Below are 19654 nucleotides of genomic sequence, written 5' to 3' on the forward strand. Positions count from 1 at the left end.
ACTGGGAACTCCAAAGCAGTGTTAGGTGGGGCGGGGCCCCTTAGAGCTCCTTTTGAAACAGTAGCTCTTATAGGCGTGTTATAGCTGTGTGTGTTGAATATGGTACCATTATTGATTAGTAGTGATGAAAAGAAAGTGGGCTGTGTTCTATCCAAAGTATTCAAAGACTGATTGCTTAATGGCTTAATGGTTAGTTTGGTGGTGACAGAAAAGAGTTGGTGACTCACTTGACACAAGACAAAGGTTTGGTTTTACCCATGTCAACAAGATGGCTCAGATGCTTTACACAATCTCTTCACCATATGTAAAAATGATCTTGTTTTCACAAGGAGGTATTTCTGTACTTCATTTCAAGATACTCTTGGGAATAGTCTTGGGAATAGTACTGGGAAGAAATGCTTCCTAGACTAGAGAATCCCATACAAGGTGCTTCATCACAAGGGATTGATACTGGGTCTTCTCGGTCTGGTTGTCTTTGTCTCATTGCTGTCTTAAGCCTTCACAGTCTTCTCATCCAAATGACACCTGCTCATGGTCTGAGTTCCTTTTAAAAACGTGCTTCTCTCCGCTGAACTTGCTGTTGCATCTGCTTTAATAATTAAATCATACTTCATTTTGAGGAAATCACAAAGGAGGAAGAGTGCATAAAAATGTCCAGCTGGGATTTAGAGCCAGAACTGAAACCAGATTTTTCCTTAGATTTCATGCTGATCCAAATAATCTCTGTTGCTAGTCTTGTTTTGCAATGGTGCTCTGACGGGTCTGCTGCCCACTGGGTAAAGCATGGTCTGCTGAGCGTGGGCTGTGCTGCAGGAGAACAGTGCAAGTAGCTGCGGTGGTTTTGCTGACTGACAAGAGTCAAACACAATCTCGTGATATGGTCAAAGAGGAATGAAAGTACAAAACCCCAAACCCCTTTGGTAATCTCTGCTTGTGAGCACCAGTGATCACTATTATATCAGTGGCATTCCTCTTTTCAGTAAGAGATTTGAAAACTGATGTAGCCTCAGATGCTGGGGACCTCATATCTAGTGTTCATATACTGCATTAATGTGCCCAAGAGCGAGGATCATAAATACGTAAAGGTGGAAGATTTCCAGTGAGCAGTTACAAATTGCTGCAAGAGACTCCATCTGTAAGGAGACTTCACCACATCTTTTCAGTGAAAGTGCAGAGACATTCCTTTTTTTTTTTTTTAGGAAGCACATGCCTGGTTTATTCCCCCCACCTAGAACCATGTTGAGTATGCATTTGTGAGTCTTCAAGTTCAGTGTGGTTTTAGTTCAGACTTCAGAAAGTGTTGTCTAGATGAAATAATTCCAATTTAAAAGAAGAAATTTATAAAAATAAAGGTGGGACTTTGTTGGCTTTGTCATACTTGTGCAAACTACTGTGACTGTCAGTAACCACTGTAAACATCTTATTTTATGCCTGCTTGTGAAGAAAATGGAGCTTCACTGTTCTGGCTGGGCTGTTGATTCAGATGTGCAAAGAGCTGCCTTGGTCAGTGTAGCTCATTATATGTCTGGGTTGGGGATTGTTTGTCAAGAATGTGTAGCAGCTGACACGATCACTGTGCTGTAATATCCTGAGAGAATCGCTAACTTTGCAGATCAGTGTTTTGGTGAGCCAGATGTCTGTGTGAAGTGTAGCTCCCTCTGACCATGATCCCTCAGCAGTTACCACCTTGTGGCTGGTTGCGGTTCCAATCGTGTCTGTTCTCTGGAGGAGCAGACTCACAGCTTGGTCCATTTGTGCCCTCTGCTGAGCTGGCAGGGAATGGACATGAATCCCAGGACCGACCTCAAGGCTGCAATTCTGGCGCTGTCTATAGCTGGCAGTCTTCATGAGATGTGGACTAAAATATCAAAACTTCTGATCGTAGTATTCAAAGGTTGTTACTTCTGTGCCCGTTTTTTCAAAGACATCCATTACAGGACAGGCAGTAAAAGCACAGCCAGTATTACAGCCAGTATTAGATATGATCCTTTTTATTAATTTACACAGATGGGTGAAGTTGAATTTAGAAGTACATTTTTGTAACTCCTGAGAGTCGCCTAAGTTGCATTTACAGAAGGAAGTCTAATGTCTCCACTTTTGCTTTGCTCACACAAACAAATGCTGGTGCAAGCTTGTACCAGTGACTTAAATTTGGTGTTTAAATAGGTAGTTTTATGTATATTGGGAAAACTGGCCTTCAACCTCTGTTTGGAATGGAACTATTTTTCATTTGAGTGGAGACAAAGTAAACTTGATGAATATACAGCAATGTACTCTCCTATTTCAGACAACCTTTTACTGGCTAGTGACAGCTGAGATGAGGCTCAGCCTCTGCTTTGTGCTTCAGCATTTTATTGGAAATCAAGAAGAAGAGTTCTTGAGTCATGGCATCCCATGCTAATTTAAGTGAAGGTTAAGAACACAATGGTCTGAGAATGCTGCCATTACAGACATAGTTCCTTGTCTTTATTGTGCTTGCCAAGAGGGCTTATATTTGTAATGTATTCCTTTTCCCAATATACATCTGTCTGGTTTGCTGGAGTGGTTAACCCATGTTTGTCTGCACAGACTGTGTATAGTCTGGATTTTTTTCCACTGAAACAAGCTTTTAAAAAGAATTGGATACTATCTATAAGACAGTGTTGATAGTTTACACTGGAAGTTGCTGAATGTAAACACCCACAGAAGTCCTGATTTTGATATTTAAAGATATCAGATATAAAAACTTCCAAGAATACCTTAAGTAGAGTGTTTTAGAATTTAATACCAGTTTTTCCTAAAGTTATTGCAGGCAATAAAATCTTTCAGGCAATAAAAAAAATCCTTGCTTGTTCTCTATACTACTAAGAGGCTATATGTTAGGAAGAAGTAGAGTGAGGTGTCTTAACAGTAGCAGCAGATGGTAAGAAACTGACTTTGATTTTTAGGGACTGGGTCTGCTCTTTGGCAACTAACTTAACCTGTTAGCTTTCATGGTTTTAAGTTGAATTTCAATTCATCTTGATATTCGAAGATGAAATATTAAAGCAGTGAAAATACAGTATTTTTTATTGTGATGCTTGCATTTCTAGAAGCAAGTCTTTCCTACCAGCAGTAATGGAAAATTCCAGTAAAACTGTTTTTAAATGGTTGCCTACAGAGCAGCTATGTTCACTGTTATGCAGTGTGTGTCGTCATTAAATATTTAAAGCCAGGCTTTCCAGCTGCTTCTTGACTCGCATTGTGTTCAATAGTTCTGACACTGCATAACCTTGATGTTTATTAATTAAGTATTCACCTGTTGAAGTAGCTGTGGAAGTAATATCTTAGCACAGCTGTTAATTCAGTGCATATGTATATTGCATGATAAGAATGAATCTAGAATGATCAAGTAATTACTGAGCTAGCAAACTGATAGGTAGTGAGATGAATCTGGAGACACTCTGCTTTAAATCTTACAAGTGAAATAGTTGGACTTTGATATCAATAATGAATAGAAACAATATATCTCATAGACCATGCAAGTTTCTTGTTCATGGGAATTAATTTTCTTATGTGTTGTGGCATCCTTGTTTTTCTCTAATGATGCTGACTTGCAGTAATCACAGATCACAAGTAATGGTTTGCCAGAGAAAAAGTTAAATTTCGGTTACATTGGGTTTTTGAAGTTGTTTCTTTCAATTTCCTACCTGGTCAGAACTTCAGGTGCCTAGCAAGACATCTAGAGATGGTGTTTGGATATTAATCCTGATGTATTAATTTTTGTTTGTATGTTACTTCTGTAACTGATCTGCACAGATGCCAGTAGGCATCAGTCAGAAGACAGGAGTACTCCCTGAGATACTTTCCACATAGAGAAATCTGCAACAGTTGTATGTTCTTAGATGTGGAATACTTCGTTAAAAAAAAAAAAAACTTTAAAAATTTAGAGGGAATGACACTGAAACTGAAGCTGTAGTACTATTTACTGGTTAGAGTTTATTACTTCCTTTCTTAGAAGAGTGTTCAGTATAGGCCTTGACTGCTATGTCAGCCTGTTCCAGGTAGCATTTACCAGCAAGGGCATGGGCAATAGACATCAGTGGATCACAAGCCTCCATGAAGGAGTGCATATTTCAGAGATGAAAGGAAAAGCGATAGGTGCTTTGCAGGTACTGTTTTATATTTTGACATACACTGGTTCTGGAGTGTAAGGTAAACTTGCAGTAAGCTAGGATACATTTTCCTGTGGATTTTCCCTTTTCGGGGGGTGGTTCAGTAAGTTCATCCTTGATGTGACAGCATGTGCCCAGCAGTCTGAATTTCCCTTTTGAAGACAGTATCTCTATTTTGAATTCCTCTTGGTAGGAATAGTGGAAAAATGTCTACATTGAGTTTATACAAAAAAACTGTGAATCATCTGTTATGGATTTGTTGCTCTCTCTTGATTCAAGCTGCTTCCAGCCTCTGGGTTGAAGTCTAAATTTAAGACTTATTTTAAAGTTTGTCGTGTTGTTACAGAATCACAGAATAGCTGAGGTTGGAGGTACCTCTGAAGGTTACTGATCAACCTCCTGCTCAGAGGAGAGTCACCACAAGCAGGTTACCCTGGACTGTGAGTCTTCATCCCTGGGGATGTTCATAACCCAACTGGACAATCAGTATGTTCAGATGCTTGACCACCCTTGATCATATAAATGTTTTCTTACAGAATGAAATCTGTATGGAATTTCCAAATAGTTTGCTGTATCAGTGTTTGTGTCCATTGCTTCTTGTCCTGTCATTTGATACCACAGGGAAGAGTCTGGCTCCATCTTTACTACCCTCATTAGGTATTTAGGGATAAGATCCTACTGAGCTGCCTCTTTTCCAGACTGGGCAGTCCCAGCTCTGTCAGCCTTCCATTGCATCAAAGATGTTCTGGTCCTTTAATCACCTTTGTGGCCCTTTGTTCGACTCACTAGTATGTAAATATCTCTCGTAGTGCAGTCTCCAGCTCTGGACTCCTGCACCAGAATTACCTCAGCCTTGAGTAGAGGTGAAGAATCACATCCCTTGAAGTGCTGATAATAGTTCTCTTAATACAGCCCTGGATGCTGTTGGCCGTCTTTGTCACAAGCTCACATTTTGTCAGCTATGGTCAAAATACTATCCAGCCAGACTGCAGGGCCCTCTGCAAAGCTGCTTTTCAGCCAGTTGGCTCCTGGTATGTACTGGAGCATGGGGTTATTCCTGCCTGGGAGAGCACTTAGCTTTTCCTGTTGTTGAACTTTAGGAGGTTTTCCAGTCTGGCTGAGGTCACCCTGGGTGGCAAGCACAACCCCCTGGCATATCAGCCACTCATCCCATTTTGTATCATCTGCAAAGTTGCTGAAGGTACACTCTGACCAACCACCCGGGTTACTAATGAAGATCCTCCGTGGATTGATGGAGGCCAATGAGTAGCCTAAAGCTGAATTTCATGACAGTGATCACAACCCACAGAACCTGGCAATTTAGCCAGTTTTTCACATCCTGCAGTCTACTTACCTTGCTTTCTGGTATGTACTTAAGTGTTAATAATGTGTGTTTTGTCTATAAGGATGTTAGGGGAGAGTGTCAAAGGTCTTACTAAAGTTGGGATAAAGGTTGATCATCTCTTTTCCACCGTGGAAATCATGTCATTTGAGTAGGCTATTCAGTTGGTTAGACTTGATTGCCCCTTTATAAATCTGATTATTACCTTTTTGTTCAGGTATCTGGAATAGATTTCCATGATAAGTTACTCCATTGCCTTCAAGGGACTGAGGTGAAGCTGACCTGTATTTTGCCAGAGAGCAAGAGTTCCTGGTTCTTGAAGATGAGTGGTGAATCTTTTCCACTAGTCCTTGGAAACCTTCCGTGTTCCCTGTGACATTTCAGGGATAACTGAGTTGTGCTGCAGTGACATCCACCAGCTCCGTCAGCATTTGTGGGTGCAAACTTTCAGGCTGTCTGGACGTATTTATCTGGTTTAAATCTTCCTCAGTGTTACCTTTTTCTAAGGATAAGTCTTCCTTGTTCCAGACTTTCCACTGGGCATGCTTTGCCTGCAGGCCTGTTTTACTTGTAAAGGCTTGAGGTGAGGAAGGCATTGAGTACCCTGTCCTTTTCCACATCTCTGGTCAGGAATTCTCCAGCCATGTTCACCTGGGGTCTGTCTGCTTGCAACAGGGAGTCTCCCACAGGTGTCCCTTGCTCCTTTCTAATACTGCTGCAGGACTCTGGCTTCACAGCCCTGACCCCCATCAGGGCTTTTTTGCCCTGATGACCCCCATCAGGGCTTTCTCCCCTTGCAGTGTCCAAGTGCACAGCCTACTCTGCAGGAGCCAAGTTGGAGGTAGAGAACGAACTGCCCCAAAGTCGCCAGTACCCAGGACCCTCCTAGTGAGAGTCTTCCCTCTGAAGGTAGCTAGCCTCCAGGCCTTCATTCTTTAAGATCACCTTGAAGGGACAACATATGCTTCCAGTCTTAGCTGGGCTATCCATCTTGCCAGTCTGGTAATGTTTTTGCAGTACATTGCTGGCTTAAGTCCTGTTGTACAGCAGAATGCAAAAGGCAGGTGGCAGAGAAAGGGAGGTGAAAGACTGGGCAGAGGTAGCTCTAGCATATGATACTGCTCGGTTTATGAGTAAGAAGGACAAACTTTCATTTCATTCTCTGCACTGCTGAACTTGAACTGCTAATCAGGCAGATGTTGTGAAATAGCTATTTGTTCCTAGCCTACTTTAGCACCGCTGAACAGGAGGAGGAGATGTGTTAGATTTTAGATAGTGCCACACAGGTCACTGAACTGGCTTAAGGTTTTTGTTCACCAGGGCTTCTTACGCGTCTTCCTCTATTCTTATAAAGAACACCAACTCTCATTTCTGCTTACCTTGTTTTATTCTATTTAATGTGTTGTATCAAAATGTCTTTGGCAGTTAGCAGTAGACAGCTGGGTGGAAAGTCCACTTACTGCTTCAGGTTGCTTAGAAATTGGACCTGTTTAATATATCAACAGCTGTAGAACTGAGTCTAGGTAGTCTGGTTTGAGTCTGGGAAAACAGCAGCACCCCCAAAATATGTCGGGGGGGGGGGGTGTTCAGTCGGTCTTTCAGTATCTTCTATTCATACTTTTTTTGTCCTGTCTGAAAGCAGCTTACAGGGCTTATGTTCCACAACCTCTGTTCTGCAAGCTTAAAAGCATGCATGCTTAGAAAACTGATAGGTGATTGCATAGCTTTCTTATTAAATGTAAAGATAAGTCACTTTTACTTCTTCCTCTAGCTGATGCTCGCTCCCAGGAGTTCCAGCTTCTCCCCAGAGTGCTTGAACAAATACATACAGGAAGGAAAATTCTGGCAGCTTCATCCAGACTAGATAGAACAGTTTTTGGCATATCTCAATTGCAGAGAGAATGAAGAACTGGCAGATAAAACCATTCCAGTGATCCATGCAGCTATGCATTGTTTTTTCATCTAGTTTATTTAAAACTAGAACCTGTCCTTCCCTACTTCCATTGGCATCAAATTCTGTATTGTTAACAGTTCATTGTGTTCAGCTACCAAACAGACTTTGTTGCGATATACTCCTATTATGTGATAATAGTGCTAAATTTTGGGGGGTATAAGGGTTGATTTTGAAAACAGACATGAACTCAGGTGGTCAGAACTACTTGTTCTTGTAAAGTAGGGATTTTATTGTGGCTAGGCCTGTCCCCTGTCTGTCTCATTCTCTGGCCTTGGGTCTCCTTAAGGTATTCCTGCCAAGTGTGGTGTGGAGCTTTTTCTTGAAGAAGCTCATAGCCAGCATCAGCAATCCTTCATTCCTTAGTTGTTGTTTTTCTGCCTCTTGAGTAGCCAGCATGCTGTGTTCCCTCCATCTGACTGCAGCAAAGCTTCATTCTATCAGTTTTCCTGCCTCCAGCTTACCTCACTGACTGTGTACCAGGAAATATCATAAGCATATACTTCTGCATATAGAAAAGTAGGAAAAACTCAAGATCAAGATTTCTTAAAATACAGCTGTATGCAGTGTGAAGGTTGGATATACAGAGTAAAAAGAAGAATTCAGCGTTAAACACAATTACTGAGCAAGTATTGGACTTTGGCTGCACAGCCATATGGTAGCAGATTTACCACTTCAAGAAGAATTTTTTTACCAAATTTCTGTTTAAACACTTCAGCACAGAACTGACAATTGGTCATCTCACCCAGCTGTCAGAAAATCTGCCATACAGCTGATAGCTGAAGTCTGATTCCTATTCTATTTCCCGGAATTGCAATACCTTGCTTTCCTCTCATCTTCATCTTTGTAGTTCCACTCATTGTACTAAACTTTTCAACTACTCATCAGAGGAAAGTGTGTGGTTGATTATGCAAAAACAGCACAAGGAAATAACAGTAGGATGTCTCCATTTCTTTTCACAAAAGAACTAATGTTGCTGATGAGACTTGAACTGGATTATTGAATCTGCTCTAGCAAGCTTTAGCAAATCAGATGTTTACCTTTCTGGAAGGGCCTGTTAAACTTCTCATTGGCCTTATGAAAAACATTTCTGTCACACAGGAATGTGGTTCACACAGTAATGTGGTTACTGTTTTCTTAATATTTGTCTGATCTCTCATATCCAAGTTAAGAGATTCCATCGTTGCTGTAATTTACAGGGAAGTGCTGCATGCTATATGGATAAAGAGCTTGTATGATGCATAATCAACTTTTATTACAATTGTGATAATTAGAGGCTTATGGCAGGTTACAAGCACTTTTGTCTTGAATACTTCTGTTTATCTGACTCTACATAGTAGTTCATATTATGTTCCAGGAATAATTCTATATTGACTTGTAGCAGAATATTCACCACTTAAGTTTTTAGACGGCAAAAATTGAGTCAAAATTAGAAACTTTAATCTATCAGTTCCTAGCTAGTCTAGAAAATAAACTATTACTTTTTCTTTACAGTGTACCTGAAAATAAAAAGAGATTTTTGAAGAAGAAAACTTACTAGAAAATAACCCTTGTCAGTGTGTATCACTGGATGGTAGAGGAGCTCTGTGTGATGTGGGAAGCAGAGACAAAGATTTGTCCAAAGTGATGCAGCAGCAGCTTGCTATGACCAGATGTCAGGAATCTTTTTACAGTATTTGGTGGGGTGTTTTTTGTTTAACACTTTGCATCAGGGACACTGAATCTCTTTTTGCTAAAGAAGTGTCCATGACTTGCTATCTGACATCTCGATGGTGGTAATTTTTATCAGCTCTTCTGTGGACGGTTCCCTGGTACATGCTTCTAAGAATAGTTATTTTAAAAAATTAAAAACAAAAGAGGGGACAGCATGTAGAGGAAAGAGGACTGAGCACTCTTCAGTTGAGTGGACTCAAGTCCAGTGGAGAATTAATCCTCCTAGAGTGAAGGGGAGTTGAAAAAAATTGGGGAAACGGAAAATTACTGTTCCTGCTTTGTGAAACTGGTCAGTGACAGCTTTTGTTATAATTAAACTTGCACACTCAAAATAAATACATAAAGCAAATGAGGAGAAAGGACTGTGGTTATTCCTAGTTGCCTGTGTTGACACAAGTGTTTAGTTCTTATGTGTCTCTTGTTAAAAGGCAAGGTGCTGCTGTTCACAGGGTCCTGTCTTGAGCGTCTCATGTTGGACAGCTATGAGTTTCCTAGGTGAGCCCCATTCAGCCAGCTTACCTTGCACAAAGCCTCTGTGTAGAAGGTTGGATGATAAAAGCAATGTTCAGAGTACTGCCTGTTTAGTCACTGAGACACTCTATCTCAGTTGCTGCTTGTTTTACTTCCACGGGCGTCTTATAGTTCACTGATATGTACTGAACTGAGACAGGGGAAGGATTTGAAAACAAATGCCAAAGCATTAGGCAGAAGATAGGTTTACAGAGTTAAGTTCTAGCTGACTAGAAATAGCTGATCCTATGCTGTAGAGGGGGAAGAGGTTAAATCTGACTACTCCTCGAGTCTCAAATCTGACTTCTCCTTGAGTCTCCTTTGACTGTACTTTCATACTATGAAAACACCAAATAAAGTACTTCGGCCTATCCTGTTCCACAAGCATGAACATCCAGTTACAGTCTTTCCTGTAACAAAGATAAATCTTGTACAGACTTCAGTGAAGGGTACTGAACTCTTCAACTCTGTGGCATGCGTTTAAGGATTGAAGAATCTAATGGATGATCTTATAAAGTACTCGACTGGCACTTTGAGGCAGCCAGTAAAAATTCCAGTCCAAAAGGACCTGGGAGCCCCACTGGTACTTGGCATGACCTCTCTGTTGCTAAAGTTGGTGATCTGCTGAACAGTCCAAGCACATAGAATCACAGAATATCATGAGTTGGAAGGGACCTGCACAAGGATCGCTGAGTCCAACTCCCGGCTCCACACAGCCAAATTAAACCATGTGTCTGAGAGTTGTAGCTCTGCGCCCAAGCCTTCTGCCACACATTCTTAGGGCTATAAATGAAGTAGTGGAGTTTATCTTGTTCCTGTGAGTGACCCTGTCATTTGATAGTGAGCCCAATACTTTTACAGTGGGCACAGTTAGCACTTAAATACCTTCAAACCTCTAAAAGTGCTTTGGACTGTCTTTATGACCTAGGTATCAAAGCAAAATCTACATAGTGTTTTATTTTTTTGTTCTAATGATAATTAAAAGGAAAACCTTTTGTTAGATCTTAAATCTTTCTCTAATCTTAAAATAACTGAAAAAGAACACTTCTCCACCAAGACTTGTATATACCTAGCTTTTCTACCTTATTTATAAATAGTGCTTTAAGTTATGATTTATATCTGACTTCATGTAGTCAACTTCTGCGTGATCAGTGTTGTATTCCTTTGGTAGTGTTACAGCAGTCATCACCAAAAACCACTTAACTCTCACTGCAAGGTAACTTTTGGCTGACCTTAACAAATCACACTGTCCTGAGATACCAAGGTATTCTATTTCAAGTGTTTTAGAAGTGTTCCAATTTCTAGCTGCTTTATGTTCTTTCTAGGTTTCCTATGCGCGACCAAGTTCAGCTTCTATCAGAGATGCAAATTTGTACGTCAGTGGACTTCCCAAAACAATGACCCAGAAGGAACTGGAGCAGCTCTTTTCCCAATATGGACGCATTATTACTTCACGTATTCTAGTTGACCAAGTCACTGGTAAGTATGCAGTTTTGTGCTCGTGCTCTTGTTCTTGGACTGGGAGTTTGAAAAATATACTGCCTTTTAGTACAATAGTCGTGTCTCTAGAATGTATGAAAGGTGTACGTGGGCCAGAAAATGCAATTTTCTGCTAGAATTGTTCATAAATATTCATGGACAAAAATAGATTGGAGTGAACTGAGCCACCTTGAGTCACTTCCACCCTGAAGGTGCAGGTTTGAAGCCTGTTTCATGGCTTGTAATAAACTTACAGCTGCTATAATCTTCCTTTCCAAGCTGCTGTGTGAAAATAGTCCCCATGCTCTTTAAGAAATGCTATTAAGCACTTCTATAAAAAAAAAAATCAGAAATGCACAGCTGGTTCTCTGCTAGGATTACAAAAGACCTGGACTAATAATTGCTGTTAAGACTGTTTTCAAGGTTGCCTCATTAACTTTAGGTACATTGAAGAACATGAACTTTGAGTTCCTCAGAAGCAGATGAATTCTGTCCTTAGCAGTGTCTTAAAGAATCATAGAACCGTTCAGGTTGGAAAAGACCTTAAAGATCATCAAATCCAACCAGCAACCTAATGCTACCGAGTCCGCCACTAAATCATGTCCCCTAAGCTCTGCATACATGTCTCCTAAATACTTCCAGGGATGACGACTCTACGATTTCCCAGGGCAGCCTGTTTCCGTGCCTAACCAGAAGTAAGATCTAGTAGGTTAGTTGCATTTTTCTAGTATGTTTAGAAGTAGTAAATGGGTGTCAGTGACACTCTGGGGTTGCTCTTCAGACTGAACACGTGTTTTTGCTGTGCATTCATCCTGGCTCAAATGGCTGATGTTGAGGACCTTTAACTCTTTGCCTCACCTGCTTCCAGCGGCTTTGTTCCAAAAATAAGCAATCAAATGAAATGCCTAGGATATCACGTAAGTATTGAGTGCACTAAGCAGAATACAAAGGAGGAAGGCTCTCAGAATTTGCATCTCAAAAAAAAAAAACAACTTGCTGGAGCAATTTTTTAACTCAAAATTGTTTTCTGAATGATTAAGTTAGTAACTAAGTTAGTTTAGGTATCTTTTTGTAGTTGGACCTTTTTAAAGTTGTCATCATGGTTGACAAACAGCTTTCAGCCATAGGAAGTTTTCAAATGACCTTATTTTGAATGTGTTATATCGTCTGACACTTTTCTGAACTGTAGTTGACTGCACGTGCACTTCTTTGCAATTGTGTTTTAACGGAAATCTCAGTATTGACACATTGGTGTGTGTAGAGAGGCAGGGAAAGAAAAGTTAAATGCCAAATAGTGGTGACTTGCAGAAGGAGCAGATCTGTTGGACAAATTTCCAGTCTTCGTTTGACAAATATTTACAGTATGCTTTTGATATTAATGCACAGAAAGGGTGGGATTTTACATGGTCCAAATAAGTAAATTTAAACTTATAAAAGGGTGTACCAAAGTTTTGAGTACTCACAAATCCTAATATGAGCACGGTAGTTCTTTGGCATAGATTGTTGTTCAGGTTTAAGCTTTTCTCCCAGCCGCTAAGAAGGTGGAAGAAAGACTCAAAAGGGTATGAATAATAAGGTTGTGACAAAAACTGACAGATGAAAAATGCAAAGTTGAGGCTGTGACACTTGTCTCTAAAGCTTTCTTACACTTGTTCATTGTCATTTTGATTTAAATTGTCATTGTTTATGAACAGAGTATATTTCTTGTCGTTAATGTCTCTCTAAAGTGAGGATAAGTTTTTTCACTTTCCTGATTATGAAGGGAAATGTTAGAGGCCTCTAAATGGATTCAGGAATGTTATAACAAGGCATACAACTAAGTAGTGTTAGCCATAGAAGCTTTACTGGTAATTGGTGCAAGTATTAACACCTCAGTATGTTCATATTCAAGCCACAGTGTGAGGCTTCAAGTTGTAACGTTCCTAAGACCTTCCATAAATGCTTGATGTTCTCCTTGAATGTTGTCTTTGACTTGTCTATATGCAGGAAGAATCTATGACCCAAAAAAAAGTTCCCTTCAGAAACATCCTGTACAAAAGTATATGGTGAAAAACTGAAACTGAGTCTTCACTTACAGAAATAAACATGCCCTATTAAAACCGGGCTGTAACCCACATTACTGCAGCCTAAAACCCACATAGGTCTTAGTGGTTTAGCATATATGCTCCGAAGTGAACTTTAGCGGATGCTGCAGCAGAGCATATTATATTCCTTGCTGCTAGGGAGAAGACTAAGCCATTTACAAAACCTCTGTGAATATAGATACTGCAGAGTAGCATTAACTAAACAGAGGTTACAGTGCAGGTTGTTCTGGGTTCACCTCCTCCATCCAAAATCAGTTTTGGGATATCCCTTTGGCTCCTGATGTTTAAGTTGCCATGTAAATTGTTTTTCTCTGAACCTTCCAAGCTCTTTCTAACCAGGGTATCTTACGTAACTTCAAAAAATAAATTAAAACCCCCAAAACTTAGAGAAGTCTTCTGTCAGCAAAAGATCAGTTCTAGTAAACTCACAATTTAGCACTTGTAGCAGCTGGTGAAAGAATCAAATATTAAAGTCAAATGTATCATAACCTCTGAAATTATATGCTTCCTTCAACCTATGCAGGGGTGTCAAGGGGTGTGGGATTTATCCGGTTTGACAAGCGAATTGAAGCAGAAGAAGCTATCAAAGGCTTGAATGGCCAGAAACCTCCAGGTGCCACCGAGCCCATCACTGTAAAGTTTGCTAACAATCCAAGCCAAAAAAATAACCAGGCCATCCTTTCTCAGCTGTACCATTCTCCAAATAGAAGGTATCCGGCACCGCTAGCTCAGCAGGCTCAACGTTTTAGGTAAGTCAAATTCTTGTATGTAACTGAGGTGCTGGAAGCCACATATTTCCATGGGCCTGTCTGTTTGTTTCCTGGCACTTTTTCCCTTTGCTTTTCTGCTCTATGAAGGAAACCCATGAAAACATTAAATTTCTGTAGCTATGTTCCGAGAACACAGCTGAAAGTAAAAATGCATTCCAACCTATCGGTAGCTGAAAAGCAACTAAAAGGCACCTAATAAACTTGCTTAAATCAAGACGACTTTTTATTCTAGACAGTCACTAAAAGAAAAATCACTTTTTAAGGTTATTTTTGTTTTTTTTGGTTTTATTGATTAACGTGAAAGTTGATTCAGCTAGCGTTGACCAAGGCAATTAAATTTATCCCTTAGCAATATGTCATGCTACAGCAGTCCTCTTCTTCATCCTCTGGTGTTTCTTCCCCATTCTGGCTTTCAGGTTTTGTCCTAGTTTAAATCATGCATACTACTTACCTTATTCCCAGCTTCTGTAATGACTGTTACTCAAAGATTTTTTGCATGTGTATATTTGTGAATGTATGTTCTCATGCTGAAACTACAGACATGCAGTTCCCTGTTCCTACAGTTCCAGTATCAAAAAGAACAGTTGGTGAGAACAGAGTGAAACAAATACTGTATTATTTATATTCACGAGTGACCCTTTTATTTTTTTCTGCTATTCTGATAGTTTTTTCCCAACCTCTACCCCTGGTTTATGTGATTAGAATTTGCTAAGTATTACTCAAACGCTTGCTCTTTTATTTTTCAAGAACCAAATCAGCTTGCAGTTTAAGAGAATGCACCACGCTTCAGAAGCTCTGCTTTGGCCTCCCTTCTTTTAGGTAAAATGTTCAGAGTTCATAGACAGCATTTCTGGCAGAATTTGTGAATTCTTTCCTTCAGCTTTTCAGCCTTACATACTGCAAGTGTCTAACAGGTGTGAAGGTCAGCACTAAAGAAGGCTTTCTGCCCTCAAGGAAGGGATACCCAATTTTATTCAGTATTCAATGAATTTTTTAATGCTTCTTAGGGAATAAAAGGGTTAGTTGAAACAGTCTGCTATATATTGAACAAAAGTAGGCTTGTCCTTGCTCCATACGCAGAGCACACAAGCAGAAGTTAGACTTCCAGGATGGACTGTGGTGCGTTATATGAAATAAGATGATGAGGGAGCTGTTGTACAGCCTCTGTTACAACATCCAACATTCTGGCAAGCCTGGCCTGCTAACTCTACGAGTTCTTCTGAGTGCACTTGTTCCCAGACACAAAGCTGTGTTCAGTATTACTGATACCAGCTTGGATAGCATCTGTATTGAAATGATACTCTGGGTATACCTGTTACGACTTGTAAAACTTCTCCAAATGTTTTTCCTTTGGATAGGACCTAAAGTTCTTTGCAGTTTTGTAATTTCTGTAGAATACCCATGTCCTACAACACGAGACATTGAAGCTTTATTTTTTATTGCAATTTTTCTTTATTAGAAAGTGCATTTTTATGAATGCCAGTTTAAATTTCACTGGAAAGTTCTTGGTGAGATATGAAGTGTAAAGTGGTACCTGAAAGCCATAAAGAGATGTTGTGATCTGTTCAAATTAAAAGTATAATGGTAACAAAGTATCAAGTCTGCAGTGAATAGGTGGGTGAGTAAAATCCTTCTCACTTGAGTGGATGTGGAAGGAAGGAAAAGGCTGAGTTGACTGACTGGTCAAAAGGGTAAACTGGTGTAGCAGACATCTGAAGTTTTTTTTTTTTTTTGAAAGACCATCAGGCTTCTGTTCTTTAGAAGACAGCTATGCCAAGTTTTATGTTTTCATAACTGTAAGTGGAAATCTGCCTTTATTTTAGGGCTTTGCTTAGGTGGTGGTGTTGCAGTATTTCAGCTCAGTTGCTGACTGTCCAGCTCAGATTGTAGGGATGCTTTAGGTCTTTAATGTCTTCAACATGTCAAAAAATAAAATAAAAATCCCAACTGTTGAAATTTCAGATGTTAACGAGATTGATTACTCTCCATGGTTGCCCTGTGTCAGTTAACAGTTGATAGAGGCCTGAAAACACACAGGTAGCATAAACCTAATAACGAAGAACAATAAGATCACCCTAATGATTTTTTTCTTACTAATAAAAATCTTGAACTGGACTTCCAAAAGCAGCTGTCTATAACTGTTCCTATATCTGTGGGTTATGTAACTTGAAGCATCCTTAAAAATTAATTGCCCAGTGAACACCTCTGTCCTTCTGAATCTTTTAAGTTATCCAGGTAAATGATGAAAACTCACGTGTTGACCCCAATATTATATGAAGTCCTTAGCGTGTTCTACAGCAAAGACCTGTATTTGGTGGTGTTTCTGGAATTCTTCACCTCCCTCTCACACTCCAGATCATCAGTTAGAGTAGAGCTCTGTAATCTAATCCACACTAAGTCTATTGATAGTAGGCAGGCATTTTTTCATTTCTTCTTTCTGCTCTTCAAGGTGTTCAGTGGCTTGCTGTTTTGTTAAAATCCTTCTCACTGCAAAGTCAAAATTCTGTGTAGTTTATGACCTTTACTTAGCTGCAAGCAAGACCAAATCTTTTTTTTTTTGTGCCCAAGTGCTGTTACACTATTAGAGCAGTTAAATTTGGATTCTGTATACTAGGAATGGCTATTAAATCCTATAGCTCATTACTGGAGAAAAATGACAACCAAGTATGAATCTGTAAGGTAGCTGTAAGCTAAAAACTGAATCCTTTAAATCTTTATTCCCTAAGCTCGTATTTTGTGGAATCCTGAAGATAACCTTTAGGCATGAAACTTCCTCTCTGTATGTCTGAGCTTTACTAGGAAGACACTAGAGCTGCTTTAGGGTAGAAATTTTCTTGGAGAAGCACTTCCAACTTACTACTGAAGTTGCTTAATAGGATTGGTAGGCGTTGCATATTTGTAGGTATCGGTTAAGTAACTCCAAGGGCATTTAGAGGTGGCACTGCATAATACAGATCAGCCTGGGAGAAAGTGAAGGAAGAAATACATGGAGAAAAATTATAACACAAAATAAATGTATCAATATTCTAAAAACAGTTTCTTTCAGAAAAGAGTAGGAAAATGTAGGGGAAAAAGTTGCTCTTATTGCAATATCTGTTTTAATATTTGTTTCTGCTCAAAAACTGTGTTGGTCTGGGTGTTCGTGTCAGCATAGTGTGAGAAGTCTCAGTAAAGTCTTTGTCAAACAAGTTTATAATTTCAAAGATTCCACTGAAGTGGTCACTGACTACAACTTGATGCTGACAGTATTGTTTGACTTAGTGCACCACTACCACAAGTTTATCGTTTCTGAAATTAACTACTTGTGGTTGTGGGTACTATGCAGGAACAACTGTTTAGTATTATATTAGCTGTATCATGTGTAACAAGGTCTTCCAGCTTTTGTAGTTGAGGTACTCAAGCTTTGCATGAGGTTCTCTAGAATACACTTAGGGGGCTGGTGGAAACCAAGTTTTCTTAAGATTAAAGGCTAGAAAAGTCTGAAGACTGAACACTTTGCTAAATGTTTTGCAGGTTGGACAATCTGCTCAACATGGCTTATGGAGTAAAGAGGTAAAGAACCATTCAGTTCACAATAACCAAATTAAGAGAAAATATTTTGGCTACTATTACATTTTCAATAAGACAGTTTCGCATGTTCAGACTTCAGCTGAAGTTGCTCATTCAGTGCATTGTGCGTGAAAGACAAACTTAGTAGCAGTTTCATGGAATTCCCATTTCAAACGACTTAATTCTCACTGGCTTTGTAGCATGCTTTTCTTATGTTCTTCTGTTGCTTATTTCATTTCAGTCAGACTTAACTCTGTTCCCACAATTGTGCGTAGTACTACATACAGAATTTCCGCAGCTGAAAAAAACAACAAACTTTGCAATATTACCTTATTAGTCTGGCTGAAATGTCCATGCCCACTGTCAAAAGCCCTCTATCTTTTTCTCTGTTTGAAACTTCTTTGTTGGGATTCTCTGAACAGCTACTTTATGTTTGTTTCTTTTGTTTTCCACCATTATTCAGTAGGTTTCCTCCCATGACCATTGATGGAATGACCAGTTTGGCTGGAATTAATATCCCTGGACACGCAGGAACTGGATGGTGCATTTTTGTGTACAATTTGGCCCCTGATGCTGATGAGAGTATCCTCTGGCAAATGTTTGGACCCTTTGGAGCAGTAACCAATGTGAAGGTCATTCGTGACTTTAACACAAACAAGTGCAAAGGGTTTGGATTTGTGACTATGACAAACTATGACGAGGCAGCTATGGCAATAGCCAGCCTGAATGGATACCGCCTTGGGGACAGAGTATTGCAGGTCTCCTTTAAAACAAACAAAACGCACAAAGCCTAACAAGTTATTCTCAGTGCATTAATATACGAAATCTATACAACAAAGGCAATTTACAAGAAGCTTTATGCATTAGTAAATGCCTTTGTTGTATGCCAGTGTGGAAATGGGGATAAAATGACTACTTAGCATCCTAAGAATATGTGAGATTTTTTATTGCTAATATTTGAATTAGAACTTCTTAAATACCTTTTGTGTTTGAATATTGACAAGAGGTACAGGGTTTTTACCTGTCACAATGCATTCTATTGCCTTCTTTGAAGAAGGTGGACCTTTTAAAATGTTTCAGCTAAGGGAAGAAGTTTTTTCTTTACATGACTGCCTTTAACCTATGAGTAAATATTGAGGCTTTGTGTTATACTACTTAAGTTTGTTTTTATTTCTTGATCTGCCTTGTGTTTAGTTTACATTTTAATGCATTGCTATTCTGTTGTTCAAGAAAAGTATTTGAAGTTTACACTTTATTTATAAAGTTATAAGCAGTATTTATTTTATAATTATCATTTGGGTTGGGGAAGGGGAACACGTTATAAAAGCTTATTGTAAGAATACTGGAGAACTTTTCGTAAAGCAGTACCTTGCCAAAGAGATAAGAGCCTCTTTGATGTGGGTTTAAAAAAAAAAAAGCATCTATTTTTATAAAAAAAAATAAAAAAAAATTTGGACAAACTTTTTACTGGTCCTGGAACAAATATTTTGACTTGAATACTTTGAGAAATCTCTTCATAAGACACCTAGTGAGCTTTTAAAACTTACCAGGAAATTTGCAGTTGTTGGGGGAAAATTTAGAAAGATTTATGATGTAGAAATACTTTTGAGACCTTTCTATTAAGAAGTAGAGTTGATGGGATGCACTGTTGATTTCATTTTTGTAATCGTCAGTGGAGTCTTTGATCATCCTGGTTATTAAGATGGCTCACATTAATTTGTGATTTTGAAACAAAAGAAAATTTAAAAAAGCTATATAAGAGCAAGCAGGAAACTTAAAAATACTGAGACGGGGGAAAAAAATCTGTTCTTCCTAAAGAATTCCCTTCAGATAGAGCTCATGGTGTTTAGTGATGTACTTGCTATTGTTTGAAGAATTGTTTTGTCTTAAGAAAAAGACATTGTGCATGGTTTGCACAGCAGAAGTGGCCTGAGTTGGGTATATTTGGAGGTATTTTGAAAGTTATGTTCAAGGCTAACACCTGAGCTTTGTGTAATGTAAATAAGACCTTGAGTTATGAACCTTTCAGCTAATTTTGGTTTTACTTTATTTTTTAACTTACATGCCAAGTGATGGTCAACTTTGAATGTTTTTGTATGAGTTTTTTCTTTGTAAATGGCATT

At 39.2% G+C, this 19654-nt stretch overlaps 1 protein-coding gene across 3 annotated transcripts in view; it reads left to right on the top strand.

The window, feature by feature from the left end:
• The window catches only part of ELAVL2 (ELAV like RNA binding protein 2), a 90588-nt gene extending 71873 nt beyond the window's left edge, over window positions 1-18715 (top strand). For 2 of the 3 annotated variants that reach the window (XM_050716275.1, XM_035564554.2), the window contains exons 4-7: window positions 10975-11128; window positions 13736-13961; window positions 17496-17534; window positions 17995-18715. In XM_050716275.1, coding sequence (XP_050572232.1) covers window positions 10975-11128; window positions 13736-13961; window positions 17496-17534; window positions 17995-18325 — 750 coding nt within the window. In that variant the 3' untranslated portion in view covers window positions 18326-18715. The remainder of the gene's footprint in view (window positions 1-10974; window positions 11129-13735; window positions 13962-17495; window positions 17535-17994) is intronic. The other variant, XM_035564553.2, reaches the window with a different exon arrangement.
• Window positions 18716-19654: the final 939 nt, after the last annotated feature.

The sequence above is a fragment of the Cygnus atratus genome, chromosome Z (genome assembly GCF_013377495.2).
Source record: "Cygnus atratus isolate AKBS03 ecotype Queensland, Australia chromosome Z, CAtr_DNAZoo_HiC_assembly, whole genome shotgun sequence".
In the NCBI taxonomy this organism is placed as follows: domain Eukaryota; kingdom Metazoa; phylum Chordata; class Aves; order Anseriformes; family Anatidae; genus Cygnus; species Cygnus atratus.